The 18817-nt window shown below is 41.1% G+C and overlaps 2 protein-coding genes across 3 annotated transcripts; both read left to right on the forward strand.

The window, feature by feature from the left end:
* Nucleotides 1-942: 942 nt before the first annotated feature.
* LOC125349922 (gamma-crystallin A) lies at nucleotides 943-3577 on the forward strand. 2 transcript variants are annotated; one of them, XM_048344183.1, is made up of 4 exons: nucleotides 969-977; nucleotides 1097-1339; nucleotides 2694-2696; nucleotides 3237-3577. In XM_048344183.1, the coding sequence occupies exons 1-4, from the start codon at nucleotides 969-971 to the stop codon at nucleotides 3507-3509; spliced, it is 528 nt and encodes a 175-aa protein (XP_048200140.1). In that variant the 3' UTR covers nucleotides 3510-3577. The 2 variants fall into 2 exon arrangements, with proteins under 2 accessions (XP_048200141.1, XP_048200140.1); XM_048344184.1 differs by lacking the exon at nucleotides 2694-2696 and having other exon boundaries at nucleotides 943-977.
* Nucleotides 3578-12212: 8635 nt separating this feature from the next.
* Nucleotides 12213-14670, forward strand: LOC125349923 (gamma-crystallin B). The gene is made up of 3 exons (XM_048344186.1): nucleotides 12213-12258; nucleotides 12352-12594; nucleotides 14330-14670. The coding sequence occupies exons 1-3, from the start codon at nucleotides 12250-12252 to the stop codon at nucleotides 14603-14605; spliced, it is 528 nt and encodes a 175-aa protein (XP_048200143.1). The 5' UTR covers nucleotides 12213-12249; the 3' UTR covers nucleotides 14606-14670.
* Nucleotides 14671-18817: the final 4147 nt, after the last annotated feature.

Below are 18817 nucleotides of genomic sequence, written 5' to 3' on the forward strand. Positions count from 1 at the left end.
TATTGTCAAGATGATGTACAGAGGGGTTACAGCTACATACTTAAGATAGTGGATACATATACATTTCTTCTCATACTTGTTAACCCCTTCCTCATTTTCCTCCCTCCTTCCCTCCCCACAACCCACCCACTCCCCCTTGCTTTTATCATTTTTTAACCTAAATGAGTTTATTAAATAAACACTTGGAAATAAATGTTTCCAAAAAAATTTTTTTACCATTACCTTAAATCCATATATTTTAAAAATAATTTTAAAGAATAATTTTACTACTTTTATCACATGAAATTGTAATCTGTATTTATAATAGAAAATTAAAGAAGTAGAGAAAAGAGGCAAAAACAGAAGGAGGACCTCTAATCTTGCCATCCATTAATACCCACCATTTTAATGTACACAGTTCTCAACTTTTTATTCAAAATATGTACGGGTTAAAAAAAAAAAAAACCAGAACCCTGTCGTATTGATGAAGAAATGCAAGTGTCATTCCATCTGAAGATTTGTTTGAGACTTTTTGCCATTACTCTTTGCCCTTCAGAACCTTCTGGAACTCATGATCCTCATCCACTCCTGCAGATGGGATCCCCAAGCTCCATCTCAGCAGTTTCTATAGGCAAACATTGCAAAATGCTGGCCATGTAATGTATTTCCAGAGAGCTGCATAGGATGAGAAGGGCGCCCTTTGTCCCCAAGGCCATAATGGCTCTGCTGACATTAATTCCTTTCACTGGAGCGAGTGAGGACAAGTCGAAAATGCCAGAGAGAATGACAGCCCCCAGCCCCATGATCCCAAATGAGAAAAAAAAAAAAACACAAAAAAACAGAGAGTGAGAACACAGCAATCCCCTTACGCATGACCCCCAGGCCCCTTTTGTGTGGTTCTTGCCAGCACAGCAGCCCTCCTGCTATATATATCAGCTGCCACTCTTGTCCCCATCACACTGGACGCTGACCACTAGCTGTCGACAGCTATGGGAAAGGTGAGCCAACAGAGGTGCCATTCGTGTCTGTGATGTGTTTGGTCTGTGTGCGTGCGTGTGTGGGGAGGGGGGTGTGCCTTCGAGCTGACCTTCTGCTGTCACCTTATTTTGCACTGCAGATCACCTTCTACGAGGACCGGGGCTTCCAGGGCCGCTGCTATGAATGCAGCACCGACTGCCCCAACCTGCAGACCTACTTCAGCCGCTGCAACTCCATCCGCGTGGACAGCGGCTGCTGGATGCTCTATGAGCGCCCCAACTACCAGGGCTACCAGTACTTCCTGCGGCGGGGTGACTACCCCGACTACCAGCAGTGGATGGGCTTCAGTGATTCCATCCGCTCCTGCCGTTCAATCCCTTATGTGAGTCTGAAGTCATAGCATCCGTGATCCACTGCTTGGTAGTTGGTTCCTATTGCTGTTCTCAGCAAGGATAGGAATGCATCCTAGGGCTCACAGCAAGGCCTGACCCTCAAGCATTTCTTTTCTTTTCTTTTTGCCAGTCCTGGGACTTGGACTCAGGGCTTGAGCACTGTCCCAGGCTTCTTTTTGCTCAAGGCTAGCCCTCTGCCACTTGAGCCACAGAGCCACTTTGGCTTTTTCTAATTATGTGGTGCTAAAGTATCGAATCAAGGGCTTCATGTATACAAGGCAAGTACTCTTGACACTAGGCCATATGCCCAGCCCCATGCATTTCTTTTTAATGTGCAGATACATGCATTTTTACTTGTGATGCCTTGTCATTTGCACTGTTGTAGGCCATCTTGGAGGGCTGAAGGCTAAACAGCCACATGATCAGGCTCATATGCAAAAGCTTCGAAACATTGGTTTCATGGAACAGGCAGTAGAGTAATGATGACTGAAGTCTGGGGCAGCTTGACAGGGAATGTTTGTGGAGATGGTGGTCAAATAATTTACAATTAGATAGTTCCAGAGCTATATTTTAGATGTTGACTACAGCTAATGATCACATATTATATTCTTTTTAAATGATGAGAGTACATGCTAAACACTCTCACCATAACATATAAACTATATAAGGTAAATAATACATTAATCATTCTATAATGTACATGGTACCTACTTGAAAACACTGTGGGTGCACAATCAAGATACACAGATTTGAAGAAGAAATTAACTAAATTAAACAGGATAGCATCTAGACAATCCTTAACTTGCTAACCAAAAATCACCTTCCTTTAAAAAAAGACAAGTAAATAAAGAAAGACCAAGTTAGATAATTCTTTTTAAATAATAACTTATCAAAATGTGGAAGGACAATGAGGGAGAAGGCAGTCTGCCTATATTGGTGATTTTCTTTACTAAACTTGTCCTCTACACTAACATAGAACAACAGCATGCTCCATCTCTTGTGACTTTGTTTTTCCAAGGAATGATTACCAAGTAGCTTCTTACAAGGAGCAGAGAAAGGGGCTGGGAATATGACCTAGTGGCAAGAGTGCTTGACCTGTATACATGAAGTCCTGGGTTCGATTCCCCAGCACCACATACATAGAAAACGGCCAGAAGTGGCGCTGTGGCTCAAGCGGCAGAGTGTTAGCCTTGAGCAAAGAGAAGCCAGGGACAGTGTTCAGGCCCTGAGTCCAAGGCCCAGGACTGGAAAAACAAAAACAAAAAGAATGAACAAGGAGCAGAGAAAGATAAATAGGATTTTATGGACATGGCCCACACAAAAGAGCTTTTCAGTCATATGGAGCATGTTTTTATGCAGTCTGATAACACTAAATAATGTGGGTTATTGAGGAAATTCAAGAACGGAAATCAAATGTAGGCAAGGAAAATTTGCAGATGCATGGAGCTATAAATATAAATAGATCACTTCTTTGGGGTAACAAATGAAAATAGTTCAGATGGCTTGACAAAATGCAAGGGATGGACTTTAAAAACCTGTGGATAGGATGCAGTTACATGGTGTCATAATGGAGATGGACTTTAAATGGTATCTGCAGACTTATTACCCAGGGTTGTAACAGCTGGTTACTTACAAAGGAAACGCCTTTATTCCCTGCATTTCAATGTTCATTTCTTCTGCAAGATCTCTAGTTCACTGGTCAGGTCAGCTTTATTTTAACACTCTTTCTAATCTGTTAAAACAACAAGGTAAGCCGTGGGATTAGGGAAGACACATGGTTTACAGGAGGGACTGAAGACCATGTTTCATGAAGATGCAGGCTGATCGTGTCACTTTTGCTGACACTAAGCATCTAGGCCATGACTTTTCTTCTTCTTGTCCCAACAGACCAGTTCTCACAGGATAAGGCTGTATGAGAGAGATGACTATCGCGGCCTTGTGTCCGAGCTCACGGAGGACTGCTCCTGCATTCACGATCGCTTCCGGCTCAATGAGATCTACTCCCTCCACGTGCTGGAGGGCTGCTGGATCCTCTATGAAATGCCCAACTATCGAGGCCGCCAGTACCTGCTCAGACCTGGAGACTACAGGCGCTATCATGACTGGGGTGCCATGGACGCCAAAGTCGGCTCTTTAAGACGGGTCATCGATATGTACTAGGCTGTGTTTCTCTTGTTACAATCCATATTGAGATACAATAAACATACAACCTGTGTGCCTGGCACTAAGTGGCTCTTGTTTGTCTTTAAGTACTAACTGGTTTCCAATAAGTAGTAATCCCAGCAATTTATCTGACCCTGAAATGATTTTGAATGTACACTTCCTTCCTGTTGATTAGGAAACAGTATTTATAGGAACCTATGGTCTTAGAGAGAGGGAAAGTGAACATAAAAATGAACAATTATTAGACCCCAAGAGAAGGAGGAACATAAAGCTCACTGTGATTTCAATCTCAAAGACAAGGGAATGCTGAGGATGATATGAGAGTAGCTGATGTCTCAGATAGACTGGTTTGAGAAATTATACAAGAACAATGTGTTTAAAGCAGAATTTTCCAAAGTGGAAAAAGCCTGCTTCCAGGTTGATTTCAGTAACCTGGAGGGGAAATGTAATAAATGTGGAGAACCAGATCACTAGAAAGCCACATTTCCTAAGAATGGGCCACAGTATCCAGGGACAGGCTTCTGGGCCATAAGAGGACACAGTGGAGGGAGAACTACTCTTCTGAGAGGGGACCAGTCACCTCCAAACTGGCAGTTCCTATGGGCTAAGAATGCCTGAGTTCCCATTATTTGAGCCCTAGTCAGTCAATTTTCAATGTCCTGTGAAACCACTTATGTCTCCTGATACAGCAAAAACATATTAGTAGATAACAAAGCCCAGTTTTCTGCCCTAACTGACTTACTTGGATCTCTCACACAATGATCAAAAGATTCACTGATCTCCTCCTAGCTTATGGGTGTTACAATTTTTATCTTCTCCCAGAGACTTCTTGTTTTATCAATATTCCCACCTGCATCTCAGGGAAAGATATTTTAATTACTTAAGAACAAATGTTTAATTTGTTATGTATATAATTTAAGATTATTTTCTTGATTTTTATTTAAAGCTGCTACTATTTTATTTTCCAAAACAGACTTCTGTGTAACTTAAATTTTGTAAAAATGGTTTCAAAATACAAAAGGAAAAGAAGAAGACTATGAGATTCTTCAAGTAGGAAAATACAGGAAGCTATGCTTTTGGAAAAGTTGTGAGAATAAATAGGGGAGGGAGAATGATGGAAAGAGTGACACTGATGAAGATTCATTGTGAACACAAATTTATGTGTTGACTTGAAACCCATTTGTACAATGAGTTAAAGATAATACAAAATTAAAGTAATGTAAAGGGAAAAAAAAAAGCCTGCTTCATTTAAATCACCCTCACTTGGAAAAAAGCTAAGAATTAAATAACCTAATGTTTTACCTTGCCTCTGCTAACAACTAGTGGAGTAACCCAGTTAGTCCACTTTTCCTGGAACTCTCCAATTTTAGCAGCCAAAAAACAAACAATAAACATTGCATCCCAGAAAGCTCTCAGCTCAAGAGAAAATAGGAAAGTTGATTGTCCTACTTTCTAGTTTATCTCTGAGCAAATCAATTCATTCTTTTTTCCTTTTCTCATTTTCTCTTTGTGCTTGTTGTAGGGTTTAAACTCAGGGCATAGGTACTATCCCTGGAGCTTTGTTGCTCAAGGCTAGCACTCTACCACTTGAACCACAGTGCTACTTCCAGCTTTTTAATGGTTAATTGGAAATAAAAGTGTCTCAGACTTTCATATTCAAACTGGTTTGAAAAGCTATCTTCAGATCTCATCCTCTGGAGTAGATAGGATTATTGACATGATGCCCACACAAATCAGTTTTTATTATCTCTATTTAAATTACCTTACTGAAAACTACTAGTGATAATAAATTCCTGCTTTACTAAATTCCAGGATAATTATGACAAAAAAGATGGGAAAAGACTATGTTCTGTTGACTTTAAATCAGTATATGAATATAAATGTAAGAAATTAGTACCTCAGTGTTCCCTGACATTTATCACCAGAATATAATCATCTTTATTTTGAACACCAGTGTGATTTTTAAATCTATACTCAGTCACCACAGGCACAATTACATGGAATAAGTGATTCATATTTGCTATTAAGCATATCCCTGGAATTTCTTTGTACTCTAGTACAGTTGCCCTCCCAGAAAGCTAGTATCTTCTCTACATTTGTATAAACAAAAATAATGCCTATCCCAAATGACTTTTTGTTTCAAGGCATCACCTTGCGAGGCAAGTGCTCTGCCATTTGAGCATGCCCACAGTTCTTTTTGCTTTAGTTTTTTTTGGAGTAGGATTTTGAGAGATTCTGAGCTAGCCTCAGACTGAAATCTTTCTACTTACATTTCCCACACAGTTGGGATGACAAACCCTTTTACCACACACAGCTATTGATTGAGAAGGGGTTATTTGAAGGCTAGCCTTGAACCGTGATCCTCTTGATCTCCACCTCTGAGCAGCTAATTAGGATTACAGGCATAAGCCACTATGTCTGGCCCTACTGACTGTTTTTTAAAAATAGATTTTAATAGAAAATAATAATATGATCCTAAAATCCATATAGGGATAGGGTTCTTAGACTAGATAAAATAATCTTGATAAAGGACAAGAATACTCACATTTATCACAGAACAATGGTAATTAAATAGTGAAGTATAACATAAAGATGGAATATAGGTGAGTGGAATATTACTGAGAAGCCAGAAGTAAACCCATATATCTATGTCCAACTCATATATCTATGAGTTTTGACAAAAATGTGGGGAAAGAATAGTCTTTCCAACAAATAGTGCTGGGAAAATGAAATACCCAGATGCAAAAAAAAAAAAAAAAAAGAAGGAAGGAAGAAAGGAAGGAAGGAAGGAAGGAAGGAAGGAAGGAAGGAAGGAAGGAAGGAAGGGAGGGAGGGAGGAAGGAGGAAAAGATTAAATTGGACCTCTAATTCATATCATAAACAAAATAGTAACTCGGTGTAAGGCTAGAACTAAATTTAAGAGCTCAAATTATAAAGAAAACATGCATATATCTTTATAGCCTTTAATTAAGTAATGATTGCTTAAACAAAACACTAAAAGTACATGCAACACAAGGAGAGAATAAACTCAACTTCATCAAAATGTAAAATTTCTTTTAAAAACTATTTTGAGACAGAGCTTAATCAGAGTTAAGGCTGACTTTGAACTCTGAATCTATGCACTATCTCTGAGCTCCTTTTGCTCAAAGCTAATGTTCTACCACAGCACCACTTCCAGCTTTTTTTGTGATTGATTGGAGATAATAAAAGTCTCATGGACTTTCTTGCCCCAGCTAACTTAGAACTACGATCCTCAGATCTCAGCCTCCTGAGTAACTAAGATTATAGGCATAAGCCACCGGCACCCAGCCAGAGCTGTCTTTATCCACCTAATTGATTAATAACTAATTGTGGAGGGTATAAGTATGACATAGTCTTTATCCTTGAGCTTATGACTTCCTTGGAGAGAGGGAAACCAGGAAAGGAGAAACCCTGTAAGAAAGACAGTGCTGAGCTGGGCAACAGTGGCTCTCACCTGTAATCCTAGCTACTCAGGAGGCTGAGATCTGAGTATCACAGTTCAAAGCCAGCCCAGGAAGTAAAGTCCATGAGACTCTTACCTCCACTTACCAGAAAACTGGAGGTGCCTATGTGACCCAAGTGGTAGAACAATAGCTGTGAGCTGAAGAGCTCAGGCCCAGTCCCAGAATTCAAGCCCTATGACAGAGAGAGAGAGAGAGAGAGAGAGAGAGAGAGAGAGAGAGAGAGAGAGAGAGAGAGAGAGAGAGATGGTGGGCGGGCAAGCAGGCAGTGCTGAGTGTGAATTGAGAGCACTTGAGGTGATAGAGTTCAGAGGATGGATAGCCACTACTGGACTGCTTCTGGGAGGAGATAGCCCAGAGGGGCTCAGGGGAAAGGGGGAGATGGGAGTGTTCCAGTCTTAGGGAATGACTCACTTCCATAGTTGGAGATCATCACAGACATCCTAAATTTAAGAGGCAAAAATGAAGGGGAGGGGAAAAAAACCTCCCTATTTAGCCCCTCTGGGTTACCAACATTTAAAACAAATATGCTGACTCTTCAGAATGAGTTTTTTCTACTCCCACGGTTTCCCACTCTTAAGCACCTGAGTGCAGCAAAACAGTAAGAAAGAAGACCTTTCTCTTGATTTTGTTGTTGTTGTTGTTGGGTGTGGGGCTTGAACTCTGAGCCTGGGCCCTATCCCTGAGCTCTTCAGCTCAAGGCTAGCACTCTACCACTTGAGCCACAGCACCATTTCTGGTTTTCTGGTGGTTAACTGGAGATAAGAGGCTCACAGACTTTTCCTGCCCATGCTGGCTTTGAACCATGATACTCAGATCTGAGTATCTAGGATTATAGGAGTGAGCCCCAGCACCCAGCTTTGATTTGTTCTTAATATATTGACTTTTCATTCTCCACACCATTTCAGACTCTGAGCATTTTTTTTTTATTTTTTTTTGGCCAGTCTTGGGGCTTGGACTCAGGGCCTGAGCACTGTCCCTGGCTTCTTTTTGCTCAAGGCTAGCACTCTGCCACTTGAGCCACAGCGCCACTTCTGGCCGTTTTCTGTATATGTGGTGCTGGGGAATTGAACCCAGGGCCTCATGTATATGAGGCAAGCACTCTTGCCACTAGGCCATATCCCCAGCCCCAGACTCTGAGCATTTTATTAGGAAGAATACTTAAACACACACACACACACACACACACACACACACACACACACACACTTACACCTTTGCATTATTGATAGGGAAATGAGAAAAAGGGAGAGATCCCACCATTACCATTAGTCAAATCAAGCTGAAACCACAGGAGTGTGGACACACACACTCCTATGTAAGCACACACCTTCCTAAGCATGTGCTACAGCAGATGAACAAAACCAGCTTTTGCACCCACACTCAACCACCTGCAGTGAAGTGGGTGTAGGGGAGTGCTTGTCATCAACTCCCACTGACATGTCTGGGGGGATATCCCTGTGTAGCACATGCTCTTTTAATCTTAGCCCCTGTGAGTGCAGCAAAGACTACTTCAACCTGCAGTCCTACTTAGCTACAGAAACTGGGCATTGGCTCCTTCCCCAAACCAGTGGGAGAGATCCAGAAAGCACTGTCCGCTTCCCTATCATCCTACTCTTGATAGATGCTCTGGGCTGAGGCAGGTACACCAACCACCAGCAGTGGCTGAACTCCATCTACTCCATCCACTCCAGTTGCACAGTTCTGTCTTTGTAACCTTGTGGGAGCTCATACACCTATACATAGTCATCATTTGACTGTGCTATCAAAATGATCAAACAGAAATGATCAAACAATTACTGTTAACATGTTCCAAGCCAGGCTCCAGTGCCTTATGTCTATCTATAAACCTAGCTACTCAAGAGGATGAGATCTGAGGATCATGGTCTGAAGCCCGCCCAGGAAGGAAAGTCTGTGAGACTCTTATCTCCAATTAGCTACCAAAAATAACAACAACAAAAAAAAGGCCAGAAGTGGAGGTGAGTGGAGCATAAGTAGTAGAGCTCTAACCTTGAGCAAAAGGCTCAAGGATAATGACAGGAGCTTGAGGTCAAGGCCCAAGATTGGCACAAAACAAAATAACTAAAATGTTCCAATACTATATATGAAATTATCCATTGACCACATTTAGTCTCCAAACCACAAGAAAAGGTGGAGACACCTAGGTCGTAAGGCTCAGAAACGTAAACCTATTATCAATTGATGCTATCTTTAAAATTTATTAAAATACTGACAAAGACTATCCTTTGACCAAAACTTGAGTCAGACTCCTCTAGGTGCCCTGCCTGGGGATGTCTAACATTAGGTTTCCCTCTTTGTTTTTTAGAATCCAGTTTGAGCAAGAACTCTGATAAGGCAACATAGTATTTGACTATGCTGATGACCCTGGCCTGTCATTAGCAATAATTCCAGCAAATAGTGTTAGCCAGAAACCCCATGTCCCTAATGGTTCCTCTTAGTGATTTTCTACCCACTGACTCTCTGGTCCATGCTCTTCAGTTCACGATCTCCACTTATGCATGCTGGAGTTGGAATTGGATCCAATTTCTGTTGCCCAAGGGAAACCCCATTGCAATGGTTCCTATCTGTTTCCGGGGCCCTCTTTGAACAGACTGCCTTACCACCTTTGGTGTACAGTAATTGTACAAAACTGTAGGCTTTAGAGTGACATCTTTAGACATGCAAAAAAAACATTCCATGATTATATTCACCCAGCCCGTATCCTCTCTTGTCCTCTTTTAGTGGTCCCTTCCCTTCAGAATGATTTTTTATACAATACTTCTTCACCCTAAAATAACTAAAATATGATTGTCTTGAGCAGCATTACCAATAACATTATTTAAAAGATGACTTAGATGAAAACAAGAGTGTACCACATAGTCTAAATAACACAACCATATATGGATTTTAAATACATAAAACCCTAAAAGATAAACACCAAAATGTTAGCTCTAGTTGTCTTAGATAGGGGTGCTATGACCAATTCTTATTTTCTTTTTAGAGTGGGCACTTTTAATTTTATTTTTGTTTATATGGTACTAAGGAATGGAACCTAGGGCCTCATGCATGCTAGGCAAGCACTCTACCACTAAGCCACATTCCTAGCCCCTAGAGTGGGCACTTTTATAGTCTGCCCAGACTTGCTCTCAGGACCAACACACTCTTTTACCCTACTGCTAACAGCTGAAAACTGAGTCTGACTCAAGGAATTTTCCTCTATTAAAGGGACCTTGCTTGCTTAAGGTTATACTGTTTCGCAGCGGCAGCCCACATCTAATTACTGGGCAACGCAGTGGCACACAATCCTAGTCCCCTTGCTTTAGTGATAATGCTAGCTCTCAAGTTACCTGCAGGTTTGGCTAAGTCTACTACCATTGCTCTAGATAACTATGAAAGCACACTTAACAACCAATATGGAGAGGGAGTGGGGGGACACCTGTGGCCAGCTGACAATGGAGGAGAGAGGATGGTGAGCCCAGTTCACTGATGGGTTGGTTCCATTAAGTGGGTACAAGCCATCCATGGTATGCTACTGCATGATGGTAACTCACCTGGGTGTGGCTCTGAAAACAGCAGTGAGGAAACTCCTCCCAATGGGAAACCTTAAGAACATACACCTGTTATTTACTTTGTGTAGAACAAAAAGTAATCTAAGGTCAGGACACATATAAAAGTAATGAATAGGTGTTAAGAGGCTTGACTGGTAGGTCCAAGGCCAGTCCAAGCAATAGACTGGAAGATTAGGGACAAGAATGTCTGGAGTAGAGGCATATTTATATGCACGGAGAGATGGGAATGGGCAGAAAGAATGAAGATGATTTTATTCCACATTATCAACCTACTATAGGACCATGGAAGGGATATTTAGCAGTCAAGTAGACAGAATGTTTTGGCCTGACATCAGCCACCCTAGTTCTGGCACATGAAGTTTATTAAAAGTAGTATTTCATGATAGCAAAAGTGAAGATTACGGACTTCCTCCTTCTTACCAAGGTGAATACAGCTAATTCAGACCAGTGTGGGCCCCAGTATAGCCCCATCTAGCTATGTGAGGGTAGGTTGCATACCTGGATCCCTTCTACTTTGGAAGAGACAATGACATCCTTACTGAAATCGATACAACTTGCAGGTACAGGTTTGCCTGTCTTAAGTTTAAGGATATTAGTCAGCAACCCCATTACATGCTAAATAAATAGTATATGTTTATAAATGATGACTGTATTTTCCAAAATAGAAATAATGAATGAAAAGAATAGAATTGCTTTAAAAAAATGTTGTACCCATGGGACAACTGGAAAAATGCCACTTCATATTTGTGAAAGAATAAGTGTAAAAAAGACAAATAACCTCCTAGTATCATTTTTGAAAATTGTCCTGTTGGTTAAAACTGTTTGAAATTGACTCCGGAACTCCAGGGGCCCCTCTATCATACTATGAAACCCACACTGCCCCCTCAAGTCTGAAAAAAATGAGCCTTAGGAACCTGGAGGGTTTCTGATCAGTCTCATCAAGGGAGGGAGCAGAGTTTTAATAACGAAGCGGAGGAGGGAGGAAGATCCTAGGTCATTTGAAGGAAGGAACGGGATAATGGCCAGCCACAAGCAGAAGCAAGAGTTTAGCCAGCGCCTCACCCAAGACAAAAAAATGGAGGAAGGCCATACTTGCGCTTTCCTTCAGGTGCCCAGTGAAGTAATGATTCTATTCAAATATCCCAAATACCAATGATAATTGTGGAATCTTGAATTTGATCTAAAACGCTATGCTTTTCAAAAGCACTTCCATGGATTACTTCTTTTGCTATGTTTTCCTTAGGATTCCTGATTATTTAAATTCAAGTTTAGAAAACATTTTTTTAAACAAAAAAGCAGAATACATGCCAAAGTTTGATTGCTTTGGAAAAGTCCATTAAGCAGAGTAAGCTATAAAATAAATGCATAGGGATTGAGTTTCGTTCAGCCTTTTGCTCAAAAAGAGTAGAGACCTTTTCTTTTTTTTTCACTTTGGTGACAACAGCTTCAGTGAATCAGAGCAACACGAACCTACCAGAAAGGATGAGAGGAAACCAACCATTCAGCCAACCCCAGTGACCAGAGGGAGGGAGGGGAGAGGGCGGGCCATGCAAATCCCCTTACTCTCTGGAATGGGCCCTTTTGTGTGATTTCCTGTGGAGGCAGCAGTCAGGGCTGCTATATATACAGCGATGGTCCTCCAGTGCCACACAGCACAGACAACATCTCCTGCTTCCTCTCTCCAAAATGGGAAAGGTAAATCCTGGGTACCGGATGCCCAACTTTTGCCCTGTTGGAGCATCCTTGGCAGGGGGGAAATCTCTCATGCTTTATGTCTTCCGATTGCAGATCACCTTCTACGAGGACCGGGGCTTCCAGGGCCGCTGCTATGAATGCAGCACCGACTGCCCCAACCTGCAGACCTACTTCAGCCGCTGCAACTCCATCCGCGTGGACAGCGGCTGCTGGATGCTCTATGAGCGCCCCAACTACCAGGGCCACCAGTACTTCCTGCGGCGGGGCGACTACCCCGACTACCAGCAGTGGATGGGCCTCAGCGACTCCATCCGCTCCTGCCGTCTCATCCCGCAGGTGACTGTGACTCTGTCTTTATGATCAGTCTCTGCAAATTAAATTAGTGTAAAAAGCCATCTTAAACCAAAGAGTTCCAACTAGAGAGCAGGAGGAAGACGCCATACCTAGCTCATGCAGTTTAGAAAGTTGCCTGCCGGGATGGAAGCTATTCCTCACACCAAGTCTGACGTGCGTGGTTTTGGGTTTTTTTGGTTTTGTTGTTTTCAATCATGTTCCCAAGCTTTTACGTTTTAAATAGAATAAAGATGAAAAGACCAGGGACTGGTTAAGGGAAAAAAAGTAACACATAAAAGAGACTGAATGTACTTTAAAAAAAAAAAAAAAAGATATAATTTCTGTTCCTTCCAAGCTCTATCAAGTCAGAAAGCCAATGTATCACATTTGTGTAAATAGAAGCTGGGACTTTGGGGTTGATTTGCAGACACTGGTGCTTTCTTGGCCTTACTCATCTACTTGATTATTCTGCTCTGTATTCTGGTTATTAGTCCAGTGGAAGGGTCACTACAGATTAGTCACGTTAGAGGTACAAAGTACAAAGTCAGATCCCAAACGAAAGTTTGGGATTCAGTATTTTCTGGGAAGTGAGCCCGGAATTCCCAGTAGAGTGGAGTGGGGAAGAGGGGAATGGGATCCAGTGCCATCACCACTGGGCTTACTGAAGGTGATTTCTGCTGTAGAGGATGATGGAGCTGTTGAGAACAAGAGACAGAAGCAGCTGAGATGGGCTCAACTTAGAACTGAAACTGATGTTTTCGAAACAGATAAGGGACGCCTATCATCCTATTGGTTGCAAGAGTTTAATCATCTCAAATTTCATAGCATGCATGAGAGCAAATATGGCTTCTTACAGAAACTCGCTTAATGTGAATACCTTTTTTTTTTTTTTTTTTTTTTTTTGGCCAGTCCTGGGCCTTGGACTCAGGGCTTGAGCACTGTCCCTGGCTTCTTCCCGCTCAAGGCTAGCACTCTGCCACTTGAGCCACAGCGCCGCTTCTGGCCGTTTTCTGTATATGTGGTGCTGGGGAATCGAACCTAGGGCCTCGTGTATCCGAGGCAGGCACTCTTGCCACTAGGCTATATCCCCAGCCCCGGTGAATACCTTTTTAATCAGAGTAATAAATATATCACAACGATACTTGCCTGAACAAAGACACTATCATTTTTCTCTTTTGAGGGGTAGGGTCTGAAACCGCAAGCACTTGAAATGATGTGAACATCTTTATTTAAAGCAAATTTTAATTCCCAGGGATCAGAGGCTAACAGATAGAGGCTGAAGAGTTATTGGATTCTGTTCCTAGCTTTGCCTATAATTCTTAGAGTTGGGCTAGTGGGGGTAAGAAAGAGAGCTGAATTGTACCAGGTGCCTATGCAAATTTGGACTCCGAAATTTTCTGTTTTGTTTTGTTTTGTGTTTTTTTTTTTTTTTTTTTTTTTTTGCCAGTCCTGGGGCTTGGACTCAGGGCCTGAGCACTACTGTCCCTGGCTTCTTTTTGCTCAAGGCTAGCACTCTGCCACTTGAGCCACAGCGCCACTTCTGGCCATTTTCTATATATGTGGTGCTGGGGAATCGAACCCAGGGCTTCATATATATGAGACAAGCGCTCTTGCCACTAGGCCATATTCCCAGCTCAGAAATTTTCCAGTAGGTGTGGCCATGGAGGTACAGGGGCTAGAATTTTGGTTTCTCTCCATTTCTGTTCATGTGTTTTTCTTCTTTTGTCTGCCACCTTAGCACACGGGCACTTACAGAATGAGGATCTACGAGAGAGATGAGTTCAGAGGACAAATGTCGGAGATCACAGAGGACTGTATTTCTCTCCAGGACCGCTTCCACTTCAATGAAATCCACTCCCTCAACGTGCTAGAGGGCAGCTGGATTCTGTACGAGATGCCCAGCTACAGGGGAAGGCAGTATCTGCTGAGGCCCGGGGAGTACAGGAGATATCTTGACTGGGGGGCTACAAATGCCAAAGTAGGCTCCTTTAGAAGAGTCATGGATTTTTACTAAAATATTTATATTCCCTACATTTCTCCCTTAGAGTCCAATAAAATCTGTAGCTTGTGTTTCTGGCACTATAAGAGTCTTGTTTTTCTTTCAATCTGTTAAACATTCATAGGCAACGATGGTATTAAGCCAAACATAATAACATGTTTTCAAGATGGGAAACAACCTCTTATAAGACGAATCATGTAGAGAACATTGTTTCCAGCACTCTGTGTGTATATGTGTGAGAGAGAGAAAGAGGATGGGGGGGGAGAGAGAGAGAGAGAGAGAGAGAGAGAGAGAGAGACAACACTAGGACCTGAAATCAGGGCCTCAAGTTCCCCCTTAGCATTTTTTGCTCAAGGCTGATGCTCTACCACTTGAGCTATACCTCCATTCCTGGGATTTTGCTGGTTAATTGGAAATAATCGGCTCTCTGATTTGTCTTCCCAGGCTGGCTTTGAATCGAGATCTTCAGAAATCAGCTTGAATAGCTAGGATTACAGACATGAGCCACCAGCATCAAATTCCAGTACACTTCTAATAACTAAAAACATGTAAAGGAAAAGTTTGATTGAATTAGACTGACTATCTACGGTTGCCTCAGGAGAATAGTGTTAATGGCATGGATTAGTACTGATAGAAACACTTCAAGTTGTCTCTTCAGGCTGTTTCTGTTCTCTACCTTGATCAGTTTCAGCTGTGGAGGCAAGTCAAGCTTCATAAACAAGCAATTTGATCTGACCTACTATACAATAGTCATTATTACTTTTTGCCCATTTACATTTATAGTATGTCATTCCTCTGAGATTTCCAGTCAAATATACACTGTCTCTTCATGAGCTTTGTGAAGATTTCAGGGCATTTACCAAGACTACATGCCCCTGAGGAAACTCAGCCTCATATCACTTTAATTGTAATATACTGTGACTTATACAGAGGAAATAACACTAAATGAAAAATAAGGTACCTAAATTTTCTGGAGAAGCTTATAGGATTATAGATTTTGCCTCCCTTCATTTTTCAAAAGAAATTAAGATTGCTAATGAAATCTATGGTACAGTAATTAAAAATAAGTGGATCAAATTGATTATATAGCCAAAGAAAATGAAATTCAATATGTGGAAGAGATATCCTCACTGTTATGTTTGATGCAGTGTTTTTACAATAGCCAGAAGATGGAATCCATTTAAGTGCCCCCTTAATGGATGAATAGATTTAAAAAGTGGTACTTATATGCAATGGATTACACTCAGCCATACCAAAGAGAGATCTTGTCATTTAAAGCAACATGGTGAACACGCAGACTTGTACACTAAGTGGAACAGATGAGACACAGAAAGTCGATTGCTGTCCGGAAAGCAATTTGAACTCAGGAAAGTAGAAAGTAAAATGGTTATGGATCCGCTGCTGTGTTTGTTGAGAGATTCAGGTACTGTTGGACAAAGGTTGCACAAGTTTAGTTCAATAAGCCTAAGAACATTAAGCGTTCAACTGTACAGGATGGCAAATAGAATCTTGTATTCCTGGAAAATGTGAGTAAGATGGTTATAAAGTGTTCTAAGCATAAAACAAGTATGTGGAAAAATTCATGTCTTAATTAGTCATTCTATTATATGTATATACTTTAAAACCTCATGACATACATGGTAAGTACATACTATTTACTTTGTCAATGGAATCAATTAAGAACCGTAAAAACAACAAAACCAAATAGAAGAGAAAAGGAGAAAAGTGGACAAGGAAGTTGAGTCAGAGAAATACCAAAAGTAAAATAGATAAAATGGAACCAAAAAGAAAGTCCAAGCCCAAATTGAATGCTGGAAGTGCTACATAGCTGTAACCAATAACCAAGTCAGAGAAGAAAACAAGGTCAGTTCAAGAGTCTAGAAGACAACTTAACACACCTGGCTACTCTCAGGACTAACACCTGAAAGTATTTTTGTGGGTCCAGATAAAGAGGGCTCTAAGCAAACATCTTTGAAAATATCCTGCAGCCATTAAGTATTGTTCTAAGGTTATCAATAAAACTGACGGTTTCTAGTCATAATTTATTAAAAATATCCCATCTTTTGAAAGTCAAGTAAATCTCCCATCTCACATAGATGGGAGTTTTATGTATCTACTCCTTCCAGCCTAAACATAACTGAGTGTCTCTTGTAATTCTGGAGTAAATGAGTGGCCAGCTGATTTCCCAGTAGCTCTCTACTTTGTCCTCTTCCCTCCTCACTGGGTGGGTCATCTCATCTGTGCACAAGTGTTAACCCCCAGACACAACACTTACACTGACAGTGAGAGAATCCTTTTTCTCTAAACTCTTCACCTTTCTCTCATCTACAGCACTGATGTATGCAGCTGCCTTTATTACAAAGGCTCTAGGAACACAGGTACAAGTTTACATCCTAACAGTACATTAATAACACATCTAATGTGAGCCAGCTTCTGGGACTGGAGGTATAGCTTTGTGCTAGAGACCTTGGCTATTATGCACAAGGCTTTGGGTTCAATCTCTTAAATGGTCCTGCTTTACATGGTCTATAGGTGCTATTTTCCTGCTTGGTGATACATCTTCTCTCTTTTTATTTTCTCCATGTTTCTTGGAACCTCCCTCCTGTCTCTTTCTCTCAAGCAAATGCTACAGTCTTGTGAGTAGAATGGAACAGAGATGCCTACCAGATCTCACTATTTCCCCATTTGGAGGAACCAACAGTGTCAGCTTGTATACTCTGCACTCTAAATACCCTACAAACACTGCTATTTCCTGTGATCAAAGTTTTTAACTCTAAGTCCTGATTTTTTTTTTTTGCCAGTCCTGGGGCTTGAAATCAGGGCCTGAGCACTGTCCCTGAGCTTCTTTCACTTAAAGCTAGCACTCTACCACTCAATCCATAGCACCATTTCTGGCTTTTTCTGTTTATGTGGTACTGAAGAATTGAACCCAGTGCATGCTAGGCAAGCACGTTACCATGTAGCTACATTCCCAGACAATCCTAATTTTTTCTTCTTTTTCCCTTTGAATCTAAGGTATCTTCTTGCCTATTTAATCTTATAAAAATCCCAAAGACATGGAATAAAAGTAATTGAATTAAGAAGTACCAAGAACTGCTATTATTTTACCTCCAAACAGTTTTCATTATGAGCTCTTTCTCCAGTTTTTTTGTTCTGCACACCTTAGGGTTAGGTTCTGATTAAATACATAATCCTTTACTCTCCCATCCAGAACAATTGAGTTCAACTTTTCTCCTTTATGAGTTAATCAAAGCACAAATGGCAGCCATAACCACTTGCTCTGTAATATATATATACATATATTATACATATATATATATATATATATCAGATCATTACAAACAAGAGGAATACTATCATCAGTTAGGCCCTTATCCAGTCTCTTTCTTCTGGTCATTTTGGTTTACATGGTCAATATTCAAATGGCCATTTTCTATTTAACCAAGCACAAATATAATGTAAATACCACAATGATTGCTAAAAAGCAGAAAGTCAGGTAATGAAATCAACTTATGAGGCCTCAGCTATTAACAAAACTCTGGGATGGGCTACTATTGTTGGAATATTAATTTGTTCTTTTCAGAACACATAAAAATTAGACAGTTAAAACTGCTAAGAGGGGACTGGGGATATGGCCTAGTGGCAAGAGTGCTTGCCTCCTATACATGAGGCCCTGGGTTCAATTCCCCAGCACCACATATACAGAAAATGGCCAGAAGTGGCGCTGTGGCTCAAGTGGCAGAGTGCTAGCCTTGAGCAAAAAGAAGCCAGGGACAGTGCACAGGCCCTGAGTCCAAGCCCCAGGACTGACCAAAAAAAAAAAAAAAACTGCTAAGAAGTTAAGGTCTTTGAGGACAATATACTGTTTCTGCTTTCTCCCTTTTTCTTACTTCTCTACACCATTACAAAGGCTCATGAAATCCAGCAAGGGAAGGGCAATATCATCTCATATACTGAAAGTTGAAAATGCCAAGCTTTGATGCAAATGTTTTGCCCATGTAAGCTAAGCATTGGAAACAGCCTCTCAGATGACCATCACAGTGAACTTTAGGCTAGAGAATGACATGCACTCATTCCCCAAGCATCTACTGAGTCACTTTTATATGTCAATCTATTTGGTCCATTAGTGGAACTACAAAGACAAAGATAAAACAGCCCCTGCTCTCATGGTGCTCTCCATCTCTATTTTAAGGGACTAATATCTAATCATTAGATGAGTGACAATTG

The sequence above is a fragment of the Perognathus longimembris genome, chromosome 4 (genome assembly GCF_023159225.1).
Source record: "Perognathus longimembris pacificus isolate PPM17 chromosome 4, ASM2315922v1, whole genome shotgun sequence".
Lineage (NCBI taxonomy): Eukaryota > Metazoa > Chordata > Mammalia > Rodentia > Heteromyidae > Perognathus > Perognathus longimembris.

Coding starts and splice junctions, on each gene's coding strand:
- LOC125349923 (XM_048344186.1), top strand. Junction 12,595..14,329: donor CCTGCCGTCTCATCCCGCAG/GTGACTGTGACT, acceptor CTGCCACCTTAG/CACACGGGCACTTACAGAAT.